This window comes from Anabas testudineus, chromosome 13 (genome assembly GCF_900324465.2).
Source record: "Anabas testudineus chromosome 13, fAnaTes1.2, whole genome shotgun sequence".
NCBI lineage: Eukaryota > Metazoa > Chordata > Actinopteri > Anabantiformes > Anabantidae > Anabas > Anabas testudineus.
In genome coordinates this window covers 6,200,785-6,220,399 of record NC_046622.1, presented here as the reverse complement: position 1 = coordinate 6,220,399, position 19,615 = coordinate 6,200,785, and the positions used below count along the sequence as shown (strand labels likewise).

Here is a 19,615-nt window from a genome sequence, read left to right as displayed (position 1 = left end):
TTAATTCAAGCTGAATCCGTGATGGTTTCATCAGAACACCAGGCACATGTCTTTTTTAGTTTCAATTATTCAAAAATATGTTTTGCTTTGTAGTGCACCTGGTGCTCTATAACCCAGCAACACCGTGGAGCTCTGCTGTCATTGTGGTGTGTGCATACAGTTGACAAAGCAATTTTGTTGTTGCTGCTCTGGACAGACCTCTTGGGCACGCTATCATCTTAAATCAGTAACATGTTCTCCCTGAGTGCTAAAACAGTGATGGCTGAGAGGTTGATGACCAGCCCCTGAACTCCGTCCATCCTTCTCATCATTACCAGCCGTGTTTCTCTGATGTTTTTAGTTTCACAAAAGAAAGGTCTTTTTCAAAAAAGTTAAAATTGTCTCCTCTGACACATCTGTACGAGCCCAGAGAGATATTTGCGAGTGCTGTTTTCAGAAGAAGTGTGGGTGTTTCAAGCTCCAGTAAAGAAAGAAGACATCAACTAAACTGTCAAACTATAATATGTTCACTTACATTTCCTTGTTCCTCTCTTTGAAAATCATTCTCTCCTACACTTCACCAGCCTATTCTCTAACAAATGTACATGTCACCACTGCTCCTCTTCAGTGCCTCTTCTTCAAAGACGTTTCATGTTCTTTGACGCCATCTGCTGGATTCTCATTAGATTAATTTCACTGAAGGTTCAAAGCAGTGGTTCTGCTCCCTGTGCACATCACTACAACACACATCTATCTGAATTTGTGTATACTTATATTTCATCTACTGCTTAAAGGTAACTACTCTATGGTGTGCTGGATTTGCTATTCAGTTTTTCTGTCTTATTGATTTGATGTGAAATGATTAAGAGGAGAGGAGAGGAGCTCGGCAGTCTAACTCTTCAACAGCATAACTAAGAGATGTTCAGGGTCATCTGAGCTCACAAACTCTGAGCTGATTCCACCGGAGAGGAGCTTGATGGCTAAGGGCTCTGCCTCCCTTTTCTACATTTGGAAACTATGAGAACCACAAGTAGACCTGCAGTCTGAGAGTGTTCTGATTATCTGTTTGGATAACTCAAGCACTATTAGGACTAGGCTATTTTTAGGACACAGCAGAGCTTGAAAAAGTATGTGACCCTCTAGGATTATCAGTTTCAATCAATAGGTGTGTTGTGACCCTTGTGACCTCCCAGACTACTGTATTACTGTATTACATGTCTTGCTCTTGGTGTGACCTTTGCAGGTCGACTGCTCCTGAGGAGAATATCTGTAGTTCCATTTGGATACAATCTTCCTGACAGTCAACTGGTGGAGTGCAAACTCATCAGAGTATATAACTCCACTGTAACTAAATAAATATTTTGTCTAATGCAGTAAAAAATGCAAATTAGTAGTTTAAATAGAAATACAAATTGACTGAAAAAGACTTGCAGAATATTTAACATGCATGAATGATAAAAGACAAGGAGATCAATAAAGTTGATAAAATTATTATTATTATTATTATTTTAAAATGTTTTACATTATAGGCCTATATTTATTAATAAGGTTAGGATATATCTTGTACTGTTTTGACATCTGCTATGTTTCCTAGAGATGATGAATAACCCCTGTGGTACATATGCGCTCCTCTGTAAAACTGACCACAGTTGCCTTTCAAGGCCCTGAGCCAGGTCATCAAGCAGCTAGAGGAAAACCACCCTGTGCATGTGTTTCCATTATTCAGGAGGGCATGAGCAGGGTGGCAGCTGGGGGCGGAGACTGTCCCCGCTGAGCTGATGGAGGGAGGCCGAGAGAGAGGAGGAGTGCATCCGAACAAGAGGAGCGCCTGCAGGGACGCTGAGGCTGAAACTTGGACTCATTTCACAAGTGGAGATGGAGCAAGCAGAATAAACGCACCTGCTGTAGTCGAAGGTATTTATAATCTTTTCAAATGTTGACAAGCCTCTTGAAGTTTTTTTTGCTTTTTCTGCAGTTCATCATTTTCGGCGCAGTTACTGTTGATTTACTTTCAACTCAGAAGAAAACTCTTACTGTTTGTCTCTGGGGGTTTTTACAGTAACATGAGGCCTTTCTTAACCTTCAAACGACCGTATGGTCGTTATAAGTTCTTAAATAGTTAATAATACGTTTTAGATCGACGCAAAAGTCGCCAAATTGCGTTTTGGGTACAATCTCAAACTGATGAATGAGGATCTTTTTACTTTTTGCACGCAGGTTTAGTTGACACTGATATTTTTTGGTACTATTTCTGCAAAACAGCCTCTATGGGCTGATGCCCTAAACGGACTAGACGTTATTGTCACCAAAGTAAAGCTCAAGCAGCATTTTGTCATTAATTTGAACCATAAACGTCTCCCACCTAAGATCTAAATAATAATATCATTACTGTGAACACAGATATCTGTAATACTGTAGAATTAGATAAGTTTGTCCAGGACTTTTTCAGCTAGACATAATCAAGGATGTTCATCAGCTGCCTGCTAATATTATCAATAAAAGAGCAGGACTAGTCTGTAAGAAATATATTTTTAAACTAGATGCAGCTTTTGGGAATAAATCATATTTCCTCTAAGACGAATGAGAAGAAAGTACATACAGTACTGCTGCTTTAATGTCGGTTTCAAATTGAACCAACTCCCAGAGAGGCTGGCACCATGGTTATTCAGGCATCTTTAGCTAGAATCCCATTTCACTGCCTCTTGAGAGAGGCTGTGCGTGTCTGTAGGCAGTTGGCATATTGAAGGTTTTAACAACTCATCCTAGCATGCCTTTGCTTTTTCATTTTTAGAATTTCTGATAAAAAAGTTATTCAAATAAACCCCTGTGCTATTTACCTGGCAAAATAATCGACTGAATCAATAATGAAGCTGTACTTTTACATTGCATACCATGCTGGGGAATACACATATGTCATATCATGTGATCAGAAATAGTTTTTCACCAAAAGTAAACCGTTGATGCACAATGTGAAGCCACACAGTCACCTCACTGTAACTGATATGCATGGTGTTCTCCTCACCTGATCTTTTCTCAGAGGCCACAGTGGCTTCATGTGTTCAGGAGAAAGCCCCTCCCTGCTCAGGTTGATAATGGGCAGGTAGAGCAGGGAACAGGTGCAGTTTCTGGGCTTGTTTCGAGCCATTGAATGCTCCTTTTGTGAAGTGACTCAACTTGGACCAGTAGCAGTGTGGAGAGCAGGTGACCCGTTGAATCATTATTCTCTGTGGGTGCTGTCTTCTTGTCTGTTTTCATGTGAGGTCACTGTAATTGCAGAGATCAGTGGATCAGGACACTGTGACGTGCACCTGTAGAAGTTGGAAAAGGTTGTAACACCTGCAAAAGGCTGACAGGCATGATCCCCTGTAGTATTAAATAGCCATTATGTAAAGTTCTTCCACTTAGGATTCAAGAGGTTTGTAAATGTTTAAACCAGCATACAGCTGCTTGATGTTGCATCTGGAGAAAACAGCTGAATGAAACTCACATCACTTCAGCGGGACGTACATATGGCAATATTATAACACTTAACAAATAACTTTAAGCAGTTAAGTGTATTCCTATTCATAACATTAGTCTCTTCCCAGCATCACTTCCCATAGTGTGTATTTGTGCACTTGTTGCATGAGTGAGCTGCTCAAGAGTTCACGAGCATAGCTGGAATTAACCTTCAGCTGGTTTGTGCTAACATTAGGGCCTGATATCTATCAATTATTAATCATGTTCCGCTCTGCCTGTGCAAATCTAAATGTGTCTCACCATGGAAACAGCCTTATGTCTGTATGCTGGAGGGTGTTAGTTTCAGTGGCCGTGCCGACTCCAACCTCGTTCTTGTCCTTGTTCAGTTCCGAGAGTCCTTCTCTGCTCCATGCCCTGATGCATGCATGAATGAATGCAAGTATCAGAATGATGGTTTCACAGCTTGTAGGATATTTTACTCTACATCAGTTTGTCCTCGGTGCATTTGTTTCTTAGACTTGACAATAGTTTCAATTAAATAATTGTTAATTTGCATTTATTAGAATAGTTTTTGTCTCAATTTGTGTGTTTTTATAGGTTATAAGAAATCTGTAAGTTGCTGTAGTGTAATAACCATTATTAAATAATAATATACCACATCCTGTTGCTCAAACTGTTCACAGTTAAACGGGAAGTTAGTACATTGACACGATAGCCAGATTGTCAAGTATGTTTTATTGAATACATATTCAAATATTGGCAAATAATAAATTAAGTTGAGAAAGCTTGAGGTGTACCTGTCAATAGATGGGATGGACTACTGATAAAGAACTGACTGAGAAGTGTTAAAAAATACCATTAGAAGTTATGGTATTCATTCTCAGTGTATTTTTGTTTTACACTAGATGGCGCACTATTACTACAGCACGCTAGTTCATGTCATTTACATTAATGCTGCATCACAGAACAGGATCCTTACAATTTTGATTTCTCATTGTGTTGTTGCGAATACATAAAATAATAAAACATGCATCTGCAGAGGAAAGAAATTGGCACAAGTGACAAACAAAAAAAAAATTAAAGCGTAAAAACCTTAATAATAAAACACATTAAAAAAATTAGAATACTCATTGGTCTTGGGTTAACAAAGGCAAAAGTGACTCTAGACTTGAATGTGAATTGTGTTTATTTGTATTTAGTGAATATACTGTACATATGGATGTGTTAGTAATAATAATAATTCAATTCTGCTGTGTGTCTATTGACTTGGCATCAGGTCCTTAGTCCCCAAACAGGAAACATGTCTTTAGATGTTGTGAAGACATGATGATGTCTCCTTTTCTCAAAGATGTTGTTAATTAGTTCAGGAGGCTCATAGCTAAATATTCGGACATCATTACTCTGCAGGAGTAGTAACAACATGCTGAATGTACTTTTTGTTTTTCACAAGCTTCCAGTGGTATTTTGCAAGCGTCTTGCTGCAGAGGAATTCTATTGAAAGTGTTTTCTTTAGGCTAGCTTTTGACAGGGGGATGAAAAATGAACTGCTGTACTCATTAGAGTGAGGAAAAGACTTGTTGCCAGGACTCCCTGTAGTGAGGTTATTCTCTTTAACATAGTTTAGACTTGTATGTTCAGTGAGTCATGCAGTTGCTCATGTTTAGGTGTGATCCCTGACGTTTTTACTTGTAGCATCATAAAAACACAAATCCTTGAAAATAACATATGAATGACGTGAAGACTAGAGAGTACAGATTGGTTGTTCCGTGTTGTGACTGTGGCTTCTTCCTAGAAGAGAAAACGCCTAGACTTCACGTACATACACAGTGTGTTTGTATTGCTGATGTAGGTCAGAGTAGGAAAAACTGGTTCATGTGGTAGGTGTGTCTGGTGTTAACTTCACTGTGGCTGAAAAAGACTGGATAGACCTTAAGCTGCAAGCAGCGCGAATGTTTCTTTGGATTTACATCTTCGCTTTTATTGGATGGTTTCACAGTTTTCCTCATTTCCTCAATGATGCCAGTGCCAGTCAGAGACATTAGGAAATAATGCAGGGAGAAGACAACACAGGCCCCAACAGAGAGATATGGAGAAAGGACCGGGAATGTACAGATGTTGTCCACTGAACTTCTCGAGTCAGCGAGGACTTTCTGCAGCATGTGGAGAATCTAGCTCTTTGCCAGACATCTCGGTATATGAAGAGGAGTTGTTGTACAGCTTTTAAATATTCTAATTGACTCTGCCGTCTTGAGTACACGATTGTTCAACAAATGAGTTTGCGTCTCATTAACTCCGCCAGGGGCAGGACGTGTCTGTTTAGACTTTGATGCATAAACTCCAAGGCAAATACAGGATATTTATTCAGGACTACCTCGTGGGCACACAGTAGGCGGGGATGTTGTAGCTGTCAGTGCAGCCTCTCCCTCCCTCTTTAGTTATGACTTTGCCCCTCTCTTCTCTGCCTCTTGCCTTTTTGCTGAAAATAGGAGGAGCTGTGTAAGTAATCCAATACCTTCCCAATTCATGAGAGTTACTGTAACTTGCTGAACTGCCCTGACAAGTGCAGGGGTTAAAACCGACTGTCCAGAGCTCTGGCTCCATCTGTGCACAGCATATTTCTGCTGCCTGACCAAGATAAAGAAGTTTGTTAGGAGGGAAAGGAAATTTAAACTACACTAAAAAAGGAGGGGAAACCTGGCACAGCTTCAAATGACTTCTTTGGAAGAATGATGGAAGTTGCTGTGCGCTCCCTGCCATCCAACATGTCTGTAGAGGAGAGTGCTGTGAGAGACATGACTGAGAGTGAGGCAGATTCCTCTGAGGCACTGGATGAGGTTGTCCTGGGACGCATTGCCCGCTTACCTCTGGATCCATTCCCACCCAGGGACTTCCGAGGGAAGTTTAAAAAGATGCGCCATAAGAAGAGGCCCACCATTCTTGAAAGTAGGTAGAGCTTTGACTCTGTGAGGCTGTGTTATCACCTCAATAATAACAGTTTTTAAATGTGCAGAGACAAAACCAGCATTTCAGCTGCTACTGCCATCACTTTGTTAAATTCCTCACCTCCATTGTGTATTTGTCATCCTCACCTAGGAATATGATGGCTTGTTAGCAATAGACTCTGACAGTGGGAGGGGAGGGTGCATCACACAACCTTTTTGAATTAAAGAGGAATTTTAAAGAGCTGAACTTGAGCAAAAAACAAGAGAGAAAGTGAAGAAACGAGGGGCAACAGGGGCAGAGGATAAGAGCAGGAAAGAGCCAAGAGTTAGAGCTTGATAACCACAGGATGGCTGGTCAGGACAGACATATCTCACATTCCTCGCCTTCATCAGAGCTTGATAATGCATTTAATAAGTGCTTAATATGTCAGACTCCTAAAGCTGAGTTTAAAAATGTTTACGATCATCGTTGTCATGATTTATGTGTACACATGCTGCTTTGAGATTTAACTTAAGTGTTAGTGAAGCTGCCAATAAACAAACCTGCAGACACGGTAATTAAGAGAGTATTCCAAGTACTTTTTAGTTAGCTGATCATAGTACACATAGTTTCATTCATAGTAAAAGTTAGGTTTCACATTCAGCTGAACACTGCTGTTGTGATTTTAGACTCGTTACACTTGTGTTTTATGCTTTAATATAATATTTAATATAAAACTAACCAATAGCTAATGTCTTAGATGTCCATTGGTCCATCACTGCTTTGAATTCTTCCTGTTTAGCAGCTTTGTTGAAAAAAAAAATCTAAAATTACTCAACTGGGGAATTACATAAGCGTTTGCCCTTCAGAGGGCCTCTTACTGACCAGATTATAATTGATGGATAATTCAGTGTTTGTTCAGTGTTTAAAGAATTCATTTGGGCTCATCTCTGATCTGTTCTCACTAATGAAGTGTTCTGCTCTGCCCATGTTAGGGCAATAACTTCCCTATAATTGGTCAAATTAGCTCTGATTAGACTATCATGTCCTTATCTGAGGACATATTTTATCTACAAACAGGATGTTATACACTACATAGAATAGGTGAAAGAGTGTTTTGTAAGTTCATTATACTGTATCTATAATAACAGAATAACTCTGCAGAGTCCTCAACTTTTCATCCTGTTAAAAATTCTGATTACCAGGATACTGTTGAGCTACAGAGGCATTTGATCATGGAGTCTGTGCTCTAACCCTCAGACTAATACCAGACAAGAGTTAAAATGCTAATATCAGTTCATTGTATGACACTTAACCTGTCGTTTGGTATTTACTGCCAGAGTCAACTCAAAGTGATTCTTGTGTATTCTTCAGTAACTCCTTCAGCACTAATTGTTTCCTTGTTATGATGTAACTTAACTTCTTCAGCACAACCAGCAGAGCTGCTCTGCGAAGTGTAAACATCAGCACCGGTCACGTTCTTTATACTTTTTAAAAAAGGAAAGTGACAGATTATGTCAGGAAACATCCCTCAGAAATGATGACCTAATCTACAACAGTACCTTTCTACAGGGGGGTGTATTTAGCGTGGCCAAAATAAAGTTGAAACTGCGGCTTGTCTATCATAGAGTGCGTTATGTAATGAAGGTAAAGTGACTGCCGCTTGATGGATAGACAGGGTTCCGATAGGATTATACTAAGAGCGCTGAGAGGCAGAAGAGGAAGGGGGATTGGAGGATGAGTTTTATAGGCCATATGGGTGCTGACATGTATCTTTATACACAGCAAAATCTTATGAATGTTACATTTTATTGCTGCATTTCGAAAAAGTGAACAATCCTTTATTTGGAGGATCTGTTCTTTACTTTTCTTTATTAAAAATAGTAAATTAAATATTTTTGTAATTGAGATTGTTTGTGAGCAAAGTAAGCAAACTGAAGATGTTGTTCACGCCTCTCTCTGATAATTATTGGACACTTTGTTGACACAGTAAACTGACTTATTCATTCATTTGATTTATGTATTCACAGTTGTTTGTGTCGGCACAGTTAAGAGGTAGAAGGGTTAAAAGCCAACAGTCAGGCCCTTCTCTCGTGCAGATCCTCTGCGTGCAGTTAATCCTGTCTGCTTGCTGATCACTTCAGCGTCTTCTTCTTTAAACTGCTCTGCCAGTTGTTCCTTGTAATATGTCATACATGCACTCTCAGTCTCTTCTGTTTGTTGTGTGAGATGCACAAGCCCAGCACCGAAAGATGGACAAGCCCACTACTGTCATCATTATCAGGCTGTGCATGCAGACAAACAGTTATTATTAACTGTGCTCCGCTAAGAGGATTGCTTCCTGCACTCTCATCCTCCGCGCAGTTATTTAAAGGGAGCTTGCATTGCCGCCCACTGCTTGCCACAGTTTGAGAGAGAGAGATGTTGTGAGAGTGTGGAGGGAGAGAGGGAGAGAGAGAGAGGGCTGATAGCCAAGGACAGGACACAAGAGGAGGGCTAAAGCAGTGCTAGTGTGTTTTCTGAGGATCTCGTCAGCACAGCATTGTGTGCGTCACAGAGAAGTGACAGCAGGCGCTACCTGCTGGTCCCAGCTCAGCCGCCGTTGCTGCTGCTACTGGAGGGAAACCACAACTAGAGTAGGGGGGGGGGGCATTCAACAGGAAGCTGCAGCCATGGCCAGCCAGCAGGACTCAGGCTTCTTTGAAATCAGCATCAAATCCCTGCTGAAATCCTGGAGCGGCAGTGAGTAGCGTTTTGTATCTTGTTGTTGTTGTTGTGCTCAGCTGACAGAGCTCATCGACTGTGTGAGACTGCAGTTCTGCTGGGAACCTATCTTTACAGCCTCTTTTTCCTCTTGTGGTCCATGACACGGATGTGCTGTTGCTTGTTTGCGATTGAGATCAGCACATTTTTATTGTCCAGCACCCGTGTTGCTACAAACATGGAAGTAGTACTTTTAGTAACAGAACACTAGAACAGCAGATACATAACTTCAAGTCTTACCAACTAAGAGAAGTTGTGCACTGAAACTCCTGCTAATAGCGACTCAGTGTTTTATTTCTGCTGCTTCTCTTTATTCTGCTTCTCTGGCCTTATTTCACTTGAGTCTGTGAGGCTCTGACAGAGTTGAAATAGCTCTTTATTAAGTGCAAGGGCACCGTAATAGGATTAGTGGAGGTTCAGCTCAGTTGCATGTTCTGTTCCAGAGCTCACAGATCTGCTGCCTCCAACTGGGCCCATGAGGATAAGATGGGATGCCATCCTGTGTCTGATGATGGCATAATTCTGTTTTATACTGTAAAACATATGAGTGGTGTCCTGCAGGGTGGATGGTAAAACATGCTGGAACCCAGCAAATAGCACCTCCGCAGATAAAGTAGGTTCAGTATATTATAGAACCCCCACTACCCCTAACTAAAGCAGTGTGTTAGCAAGTCAGGTGGACCTTTCAGAGACTCGGGGTATTTGTATACATCTATTGAATCTGGATGTAAAGAGATACCGTGGAACATGCTGTTGCTCTCTAAACACTCAGCACTGAGCCATCTCCTGATGATGTTGCATAATCCTCACAGTAGGTCACTTTGATAATAAAGGCACAGTCAGTCATTGTGCAGCAACAACCCACGGCTATACATTTCCATTAAATACCTGATCTTCTAATCTTCTTATCATCTCTCTTCTTCCATTTACTTTGAGCTGTTATGTAATGAATCACAAGACTGAAGCAGATACAGTGTCATTAAAAACAATGAATCTAATGCTCTAGGATTCCAGACGGATCAGCTGCTGATGTTAATTGTGAAAATATATATGTATGTATGTATAAAATGAAATGACTGAGTGTGAATTGTTGTCTGGAACCAGCAGTATGAGTTTCTCTGCTGTCTATCAGTGCTGTTTGCACTGTGACCTCAGAGTAAACAAAATCAAGGCTCTTTAGAGACTCCTCTTTCATAAATCAGTCCAGGTCTAAAAAAACTGTGACAACTCGCAGCACTGTACTGGCATTGTGTAGCAACTGCATCAGGTCTGGTGTTCACATTGCCTGGAGGCTGGTGCAGCATCAGCCAATCAGGGGAAGAGATGAGCCGGGGACAGTGATGCTCCTCTAATGAAAAGTCAAACATGTTGTTCAGTGGCCTTTTTTTTTCTCTTATGGAATTTAATTGTGCTCAGTTATTCTGTCACCTATTATATGACGAAGGTTTGAGGCCGTTTCACTTCCTTGTTTCATCTTTGCAAAACCGGGTATGCAGTGCTATATTAATGCAGTTTTTTATGAGCTAAAAACACTATTTGAGGTAATACAAATTGCAGAAGTCGTACACTACATCTTCCTCTTAGGTGAAAGAGACAGATGCTGCTGTTTTACCAGGGACTTGTATAAATGTCCTGAAACACACTCCCTCACAGCAGGTGGCTGTTTCCAGCATGATGTCAGCTTGCTAAAACAGGGCAATGATGGTCAATAGTTGAGGCCGACATTTTAATCTGCTTTTCACAGAGGTCTGTAATCAGTCTCTCACTCTCTCCACTCTCCCAATTTTTTGAGACACTCAAGCTTCATCTGCGAACATGTATTAGTATTAGTGTGTCTGTGCTCCATTAATTCAAATATATAAATAAATAAATAAATAAATAAAAGTTCTTCTTCACATTTGAATCCAGGAGATTTGCATTCGTGAAATTTTAGGTATCAATGTATTTTTTTTACATATTAAGTCAAAGATTATAACAAATCTCTACTGATTTACTCAGATTTGTGGCACATCTGGTATCTTGTTAACAACCACTCAGCTCTGGGTGTTTTGTTTACGACTAAAGGTGAAACGATTTTCCCACTTGTTCCCTTTCAGTGAGAATAATAAGGAATAAAAAGTATTTTTTCCACATTAGAAAACATGCAGTTCCCACTGCTCTCTCACATAAATGCACTGTCAGTGATTCTCTCAGCAGCCGAGTAAAGTGCTCCCAAAGGTCTGTGTTGACATTGGTCTCTCTTGTCCAGTTAAGGAGGTCAGTGGTATCTAAACATCCACCCACTCTGTTCACAAACGGCTGCTAAAGTGGCTGTTTACTCATCAGGATAGTCTCTGTGGACAGCATGCTGTATAGGGAACTGCATTCTTTGTGTATGGGTGCATGCGTGTGAAAGAGAGACACTTGTTCGCCTGCTTGTATTGTCCTCCAGGGAGCACCACCATGCTCAGGGTGTTTCCAGCATGGCGATGATGTAATGGACGCTGTGCCCGAGCTCCTTGTTTGTAGAGTCACATGTCCCGAGTGTTCGTACAGCAGCCAGAGCTACAGACAGGGCTTGATATGCTCACTGGTGCTGGGGATACTTTCTTCACCTCTTCTGTTAAAGTTACTTCAATAAAGGAAGTTCGAATTGAGTTAAATGTGTTTCATCTAACTTGTTGTGACATTTAAAGTTTGTTATATCAACTAAAAAAACAATCTTTCCTTACTGAGTATAGTGCTTGAAGTAGTGTTTTTTAAAACTTGCATTCAGTCCAGTTTCAGAGAAGACTTTTTAAGGGAAGTGCACTGATCAAGAAGCGTGTTTACACTCTGGTGGTCTGTGCCTCGTGCTTTAGGATCACAGAGGTGGAGGGAAAGGGGGAGGTCTGCTCTGTCAGTATAGTGTGTACCCTGGGATAAATATAGTGACACAACTATGCCACCATAGCATACTGGACCTCATCAGTGTGCTGTTCCTCAGCTAAAAATTCCCGCCTGACCTTCACTCTTGGAAGGCACTGTGTGATCACAAGGCTAGAGGAAGTCAACGCTGAAGCAGCTCACAGGGAGACAGCGAGGGAGAGAAGGGAGAAAGAGTGAGATTTAGGTATTGCGTGGTCTCCCGTACCAAACACTACTCCCACTTTTCAAAGCACACCCGCTGTTGGCTCTGTGCGCCATGGAAACTATGCCCAGCAGAACAGAGCCAGCTGACACACAAGGCATGGACGTTGGTGGATTTTACTAGCGAGCATTTGTCTTGATTCAAGACAACCCTGGATACCATGTCCTCCTTCCCCACTATGGACAGGACGGCTGTGTGCTGGAGTAAGGCCAGCGTCATCAGCTTCATTAAGGGCCTGGGTAGGTGCTGAGTTACCACGAGTGAGGGAAGCATGTTCTGAAAGGAGAGGGTCACACATGCTGGGCATTCCTCGAAAGATATCCAAACGCTTCATGTCCTGGAAAGACCTGGAGATTTGTTAACTGATTCCATAGCACCTCCCCAGATTCATAGAGAATGTGCAACTTTATCAGAGCTGCATACTGTACGGGTACAGCCTCCAACATTTGCTGAAGCATGTTTTCTATAAAATAGGTTCGGCAACTCCTCTCAGTGTTCAGTCTGCACGAAAACTGATGTTTCTGCTTCTGATTCACCTTTTGGCAAATAGCATAAGATCATTAAATTTAATTACCAGTTATTTGACTCCTCAATCTATTACATTCTGTAGGTTTTTGTCTTGTCACAACATGACTAGATGATCGTAAATGAATGAAATGACATGCTTCAAGGGCTGCTATGTGCGTGTATATATGTATGTTCTGATTCTACGTTACTCTATGTTACTTTCTGGGACTTTATAATAATATGATACTCTAATTTAAAACATAATTCACATTTCTTCACTTGTCTAATTAAATGTCCAGACTAGCCATCTATTACTAATGCAGTAATTGTTATATTTTTTACTTCCTATTCAGTATTTCACATAGTATTCTGTTCTTTTCAGGCCATATCTTGGTGCTGCCGCTGCTGCTGCTGTGATTTCTGTCAATTCACATTCACACACGTCTTCACTCTGAATGCAGTAGCTAAAGAAAATGTGGTTCTCATTGTTGTTTGTAAGGTTCATTCGCACTTCGAATATGTTTCAGGCTAAATGAAGCCTTCGCAGTTCTAATGAGATGTTTGCATGCAGTCCTTTACTATAGTTAGCACTTTAGTGTCCTGCGGCAGCAGAGCGAAAAACTGAGGTAAATTTTAACTTGTGTGTTAGTGTGTAAGGTTTATGGTCCCTGCTGGGCCATCTGTAATTCAACATGGGCCACATCATAACACTGGCTGAAGGTTGGTCACTTGCACAAGATTTTTGCTTCCCTTAAAGGGCAACGACATCTTTGGTACGAAATGAAAACACCAGCTGCCGGCCGCGGTGTTTTAATTTCCATATGCGCACTGTTTCGCTGTAGCAGTAGGAAAGAAAGAACTGACTCGGAGCAAGCCTCTGCCCTTTGGACAGTCTCCCTCAGGAATGTTCAACATGTTGGGAACTTTATGTCCATGTTTGGAAACTTCTTAGTAATATCCTATTCAGCGATGTCTCTTTGTAAACAGATTTGTAGCTGAGCCTGTCTCACTTATTTCGGCTTAATTTAGCAATGTATGACTTAACTGTTTCTGTTCTTGTGCTTTCTGTGTCATCTTCGCAGCCTCGCCCGTGGGGAACGGATACAGTAAACCTCCCATCCATCCAGTTTGCTGTCCTCAGGGAGAGAAGGGTCCCCCAGCCATGATGCCCATCAGCATTGATCCAGAGAGCAAGCCGGGCGAGTATGTCCTCAAGAGCCTGTTCGCCAACTTCACCACCATGTCCGAGCGCAAGATCCGCATCATCATGGCTGAGCCGCTGGTGAGTTGATAGACAGTGTTAACTAGAGAGTTAATGCTCTTAGTGAGCTGTGGTGGTTTGTTGTTGTTGACCCCTTTTTAAAGGTCTTGGTATTAGCTTTGGGAACTGAGGCCACACCACTGGTGTTCTGTTACAGTGTCTCTGAACCCTTTAGCAGCTTGAGAGTTATCCTGAGCTATATTAACATATATTAATAATGCAGTAAGAAAAAAAGCAAAGCTGGGACAAGTGTTTTGCATTTTTTATGTAGGAGAATTTACTGCATTGTTTTGATTCATTGTTTGATGTCTTGTGTCCTCTTGTGGGTGTTCTGACCAACAATGATGCACCACATTAACAGGGGCATGATACCTGATGGACAGGCCCAGAACTGCTGGTTTGAGAGTAATTAATTTCAAACAATGAAAAGAAAATTTCCAGTACAAAAAAAGTAATAATCATACTTAAAATGGTCCCTGTGTCTGGTGATATTCTACATCACAGTATTAGATTTTTATCACCAACTCCTTAAGGTGCATGTAGCATTTTACTGTTGTAGCTGCTGGAGCTGTTTAAACTACGTTATGTAAAGTTTCCTAGTTTCAGCACAAGGGTCAAGGCCTCTGTCCATAAGTCACAAGATAAATCTGAAGACTCATGAAATGACTAATGGTGTAGGGAAGAAGAAAAAACAAAGTTCCACTAAACTCTTTATGTGCAGACTTGCAGTATCTTTTTATATACTTGGCCCCTGGTTTGGTGTTTTAACCATTCATTATGTTTTTATCTACGTATCGTGTGTTTTTGTTTCAAATCTTAATCTGAAAAGTAGATACTATCTATAAGTGACAGATAGTGGAGCAACAAGTACAGCAGTTTTCATTTTGGTGCAGTGGAGTGGGAATATTTAAATTATGACAAAGCTCTACAAGCATGTCTGGTACTTTAGGAAATGTGTTGTCACTCATGACAAACATTACAACAACTTTTTATTTTTGCAAGGTCTTAAACTGAAAGCGTCGCCTGATTTACGATGCGTTTGTAATGTGCTGAACTGTTTTTGTGACAACAGGCAGCCTGACTCCTCCTAATGAAGCTGAAACGTCACAGTGATTTATTGCTGTCAAGGCCTCAGGCACAGAAGCAGAAATGTTAACTACCTTGTCATGTTTAATTGCTTTGCAGGTTTATGTGTAGCAGCAACGTCACGAGCACATAGAAGGAAGCATGAAGCTGCCCTGCAGACATGTAGTACTGAGTTCAGTAAAAAAAACTCTAAACCTTTATTATCACTTTCTTTTGGATGCACTGCTTCAAAGATAGATAGTTGGAAATAAATCTTTACAAGAGCTGTGGATTGGCAAGAAACCAGGGGTTACAGGGGTAGCTATTCAGTAACTGAGATATATTTCAATGTTGCAGATTTTTTATATATTTGTATATAATTTTTGAATTAACATTTGGGAAAACTGTAGTATAGTATAAAGAATACATCACTATATGCAATATGAGTTTTAAAACCATATAATGCTATAATCTGTAATAAGGTAGAGAAAATAAAAGAAGAATATTTGCAGGTTAGAGGCTTTTTTGTTGTTTTTTTATTTTTATTTTTATATATTTTTGTCTTGAGAAATGAAAGAAAGGACATCCACTCTATGTCTAAAAGCTTAAAAAAGCTTTGAATTACAATTTTTTTTGCATGTTACAATTAGAAATTTTCCAATTAGAATTGAAACAATTATAAAAGCAATAAATATAAAACAGTGAATATCTCTCTAAAGATTCTTTAGAGAGACTTTTCATCCAGTGGAGTTTAGAGCCGATCAGTAGGACCAACAACAGCTGCTCTGTCCTGTTGACAGACAGTTAGGCAGACAGGGAAGAGCTGTTGTGTGTTAAAATGGGCAACACTCACCACCTGCTCCCAGGACTATGTTACTATCTTAAAAGTCCCACTGAAAGTCAAACAACATCTATATTACTGCAAAAAGCATCATACTCCAGGTCAAACACAGGGTAATCGCTATACCTGTAGCTTTATGTGTGGAGATACTGCACTGTTTATCATATATAGTAACCCTTTAGGTAGGTTTCACATGTGTATTATACTGTGCTTTTCCTCATGGCTGCTGTGGACAACCAGTCTCCAGTTTTAGGTAGTGTGATTTACAGAAAGGTGTTAGTCACTAGCCACTGTCTGCAGGGAAGTGTTAATTACCACAGGGAATGTGTGCAACCCCTCGTCTCAATGCAACTCCCCCCCAGAGAGCTGTAGGGAGGATGTTCCTCTCTCTGCTTTTTCTCTCACTGGAGGACTGGCTGCATTTATTTATTTTAGCCCTGCCTTGTCATTATTGGCATACAGCTATCTCTCCTGCTCACCGTAATCCTAATCATTTGTTTGACAGAATCCGTGATGTTCGATCATCTGCAATAAGTATTAATTAATCAAAGTCTTTATTCTGGGTGTAAAGAACGAATACATGATGTCAGATACGGAAAAAGTTATGAAAAAAGCTGTAAGTCTCTGAGATGACTGAATACAAACAGTGTTGCTCTATCAGCCTGCCATAAAGGGCAGTAAAATCCTCTAAAGCCCGACAGCACAAGAGGCATCGACTTTTCTGTCATGCCAGCACAGATGGACTCCTCAGATGCAAGCATTTCTCCAAAAACTAAAAGGTCCATCAGAGCATGAGGCTTAGCTGGCGTTCCAGCTGCGAGCGAGAGGAATTGACATTACCATCAGCCCACGCAAAGTCAATGTCAGACACATCCGACAGTTAGCTTTTTTTGGATTAATCATCAAGTAAGTGATGGGCTGAGAGACACCAGAGGGACAAATCTGGAAGAGCTGGGAAGCAAAAAGGTGAAGGAAAGCAGATGCTTTGATTTTTGCAGGATTATGTGGTAATGGTGACTTTAGCATTTAGTCCATGTGGATATATGCATACTAACAGTATTACTGCTGCATCTTTTAGACCCATCGTGTGAGTAAAATAGTTGAATAATACTTTAAACTTTGAACTTTATAGTTCATACACATTCAAACTAGTTAAGCCCTTATTTACTCATAAATAGAAATTGAAATCGTACAGAAGCCAGGAAACCATCTAGCTGACTGCACTTACAGTAGCAGATGAGTGCATCGAGCCTAAACCCTTCATAAAGGCCTTTATCTGAGATGATGGAGGACTGCGATAATGGGAGCTGTCATGAATGTCCCGTCTCTAATATCAGACTCCGCCTGCTCATGCCTGGCATCAGACTGATTGATGGCTCTCTCTTGAGCTATGCGGTGATGAGTCCTTGTTCAAAAATACTCCTCACTGTCCAGACAGAAGATGAAATTAAACAGAGTAATGAACCTCTGATCGAACCTTCAATTCGCTTTGCCAGTTTGAATTTAACCAAATAAGAAAAGTTGTTAACTAACTTCCTGGTTTGTGTTTTCAGGAGAAGCCACTGACAAAGTCACTACAGAGAGGAGAGGATCCTCAGTTTGACCAAGTAAGTGCAGAGTAATTCACAACACTGGGTCTCTTTACTAGATTATCCATTACTCTACCAGATAACTAATGGTTTGTGGGTTTTTATATTTTGTACATTACCACCTGCAAACAAATATATAAATAACCTTTTTTTTTTTTTGCCTGTCCCATTAAGCAACTAGACACGTCCGTCCTAAATGTTGCACTGCGACATGAAAGCCCTGCTCACATCGTAAAAGGTCTTTTAGATCCAGTCAAGGGCAGGAGTGTTTACCTTGAAAGCTGGCTGTGACTGTGCGCTAGGTGTGTCCAGCAGGTCTGTGGCTGTGCAGAGAAGGCCCTTTCACAGCCACAGGGTTGTGGTTGTGCTGCTGCGTGAGGCCATTCAGCAGCAGCACAGAGCCAGGATTCTTCTCCAGCCTCGTGCTGAATGAAGGGTTCGCTGTGTTCCCTGGCCCGGCCAGACTCTCCTCCCTTCCTGTGTGCCCGACCCATTCCTTCCTTTCCCTCTCCCTCCCCCAAGACTGAGGGAGGCACCATGGGCACCTTGTCTCTGCACAGTCCCAGTGATGACCAGCTCACCGTTCAATTTCATCTCTCTCCACTAATGTGACCTTGGACTTAAAATACTTAAAACCCGTCTCATCTTGTCTAAGTTCTGGGGATGATACAGGCGTAGGAAAAATGAGAACAAATGAGAGTCAATCATCGTGTGTTGTTGTATTTTTGGGTTAAATTGCTGTATAAATAAACAAAGGAAGCACTGATTGCTGTCTCTCACTGTGGTATTTTAACTGCTAAACACAGTCATTTGCACGATGTGTGTCCTGTTCTTCTAGCTGATAAGCTCCATGAGCTCTTTGGCTGAGTACTGTCTCCCCTCCATCCTGCGCACTTTGTTCGACTGGTACAAAAGACAAAATGGACTTGAGGAGGAGCTGCACGAATACAGGCCTAGGGCCAACACCAGGTCTAAAAAGTGAGAAATATTAAGTTAATTTCCGTAATTTGACCTAAAGGATCAAGTGTGACTCTCACTTCACTGTAAGAACGAAACAAACCCGCTTGTATTGTTTTTCTCTGTCCAACAGTGATGAGCAGCAAAGAGACTTTCTACTTGAAAGGAGGGATTTAGCCATTGACTTCATCTTCTCTCTTGTACTTATAGAAGTTTTGAAACAGGTAACTTGACCGTGTACACAAATACTAGTTAATTTCTTTTATAATATACAGTTTCTCATGCAGTTGTGTCTCCTGATTCTTAATTAGATGGCGCTCCACCCAGTCCTTGACAGTTTGGTCAGTGAAGTAATTAACTTAGCCTTTAAGCACTTTAGATACAAAGAGGGGTAAGATCTCATCTTCTCAGCGCAGTTCCTTATTTAAACACAGCTTAAAGTTTCTCTAATGTGTGTGTTTGTCTTTTTGTACTTCCACAGGTATCATGGTCCTAACACTGTCAACATGCACACTGTAGCAGACCTCTATGCTGAAGTCATAGGAGTATTAGCCCAGTCAAAGTAGGTTTAAACTGTGATTATAGAAATGAATTAAACTGTTCTTCCATTATCTGTCTTCATTAGCTGTTAAACGTTTGTTTGGGTTTGGTGAGAGGATACATCATACCATTGCGAGGATACATCATACCATTGCGAGGATACATCATACCATTGCGGTTACCATTCCTGATGTCTTACTGCAAATGTTGCTCAGTTCAAGAGACAGGAACTCACTGTGGGGACAACACACTTTTGCACAGGTCCCCTTCACACCAAACTAGGACTGGAAATTGATATGTGTTTATTTGAAGTTTTCAGATCATTGCACCAGAGAACAAACCCTTAAAACAGAGATATGGTTGGTGAGCACCCTGCATACCCAACATGTACTCTGCTTAATTTGCTACAGGGGATGTTTCGATGAGGGGCTTTTATAGAAACCTTTACTTTCTTTACTAGGATTAAGAAAGGAGGAGAGAGTTCAGGACTTTCACTTTAAACTAACATCACTGAGACAGGATTCATGATGCTGTTTAATATGTTAAAAAGTGGATTATCTATCACTGTGTCTGTAGAAATAATAAGCAATTTGTTCCTACATGATTGAGAAGCAGAAACAGCC

General features: G+C 40.8%; 1 protein-coding gene across 10 annotated transcripts in view; it reads left to right on the top strand.

The window, feature by feature from the left end:
* The first annotated feature begins 5,756 nt into the window (after positions 1-5,756).
* Positions 5,757-19,615, top strand: part of LOC113172977 (protein furry homolog) — a 39,732-nt gene continuing 25,873 nt past the window's right edge. For 3 of the 10 annotated variants that reach the window (XR_003299801.1, XR_003299802.1, XM_026376157.1), the window contains exons 1-7: positions 6,165-6,381; positions 13,822-14,021; positions 17,460-17,513; positions 18,334-18,473; positions 18,586-18,676; positions 18,764-18,843; positions 18,934-19,014. Coding sequence is in view for 8 of the 10 variants with exons in the window: in XM_026376157.1 (XP_026231942.1) it covers positions 6,165-6,381; positions 13,822-14,021; positions 17,460-17,513; positions 18,334-18,473; positions 18,586-18,676; positions 18,764-18,843; positions 18,934-19,014 (863 nt within the window). In the remaining 2 variants the exon portion in view is untranslated. Of the gene's footprint in view, positions 6,382-8,989; positions 9,103-12,377; positions 12,472-13,821; positions 14,022-17,459; positions 17,514-18,333; positions 18,474-18,585; positions 18,677-18,763; positions 18,844-18,933; positions 19,015-19,615 lie in introns of those variants that run through there. The other 7 variants (XM_026376147.1, XM_026376136.1, XM_026376203.1 and 4 more) reach the window with 4 other exon arrangements.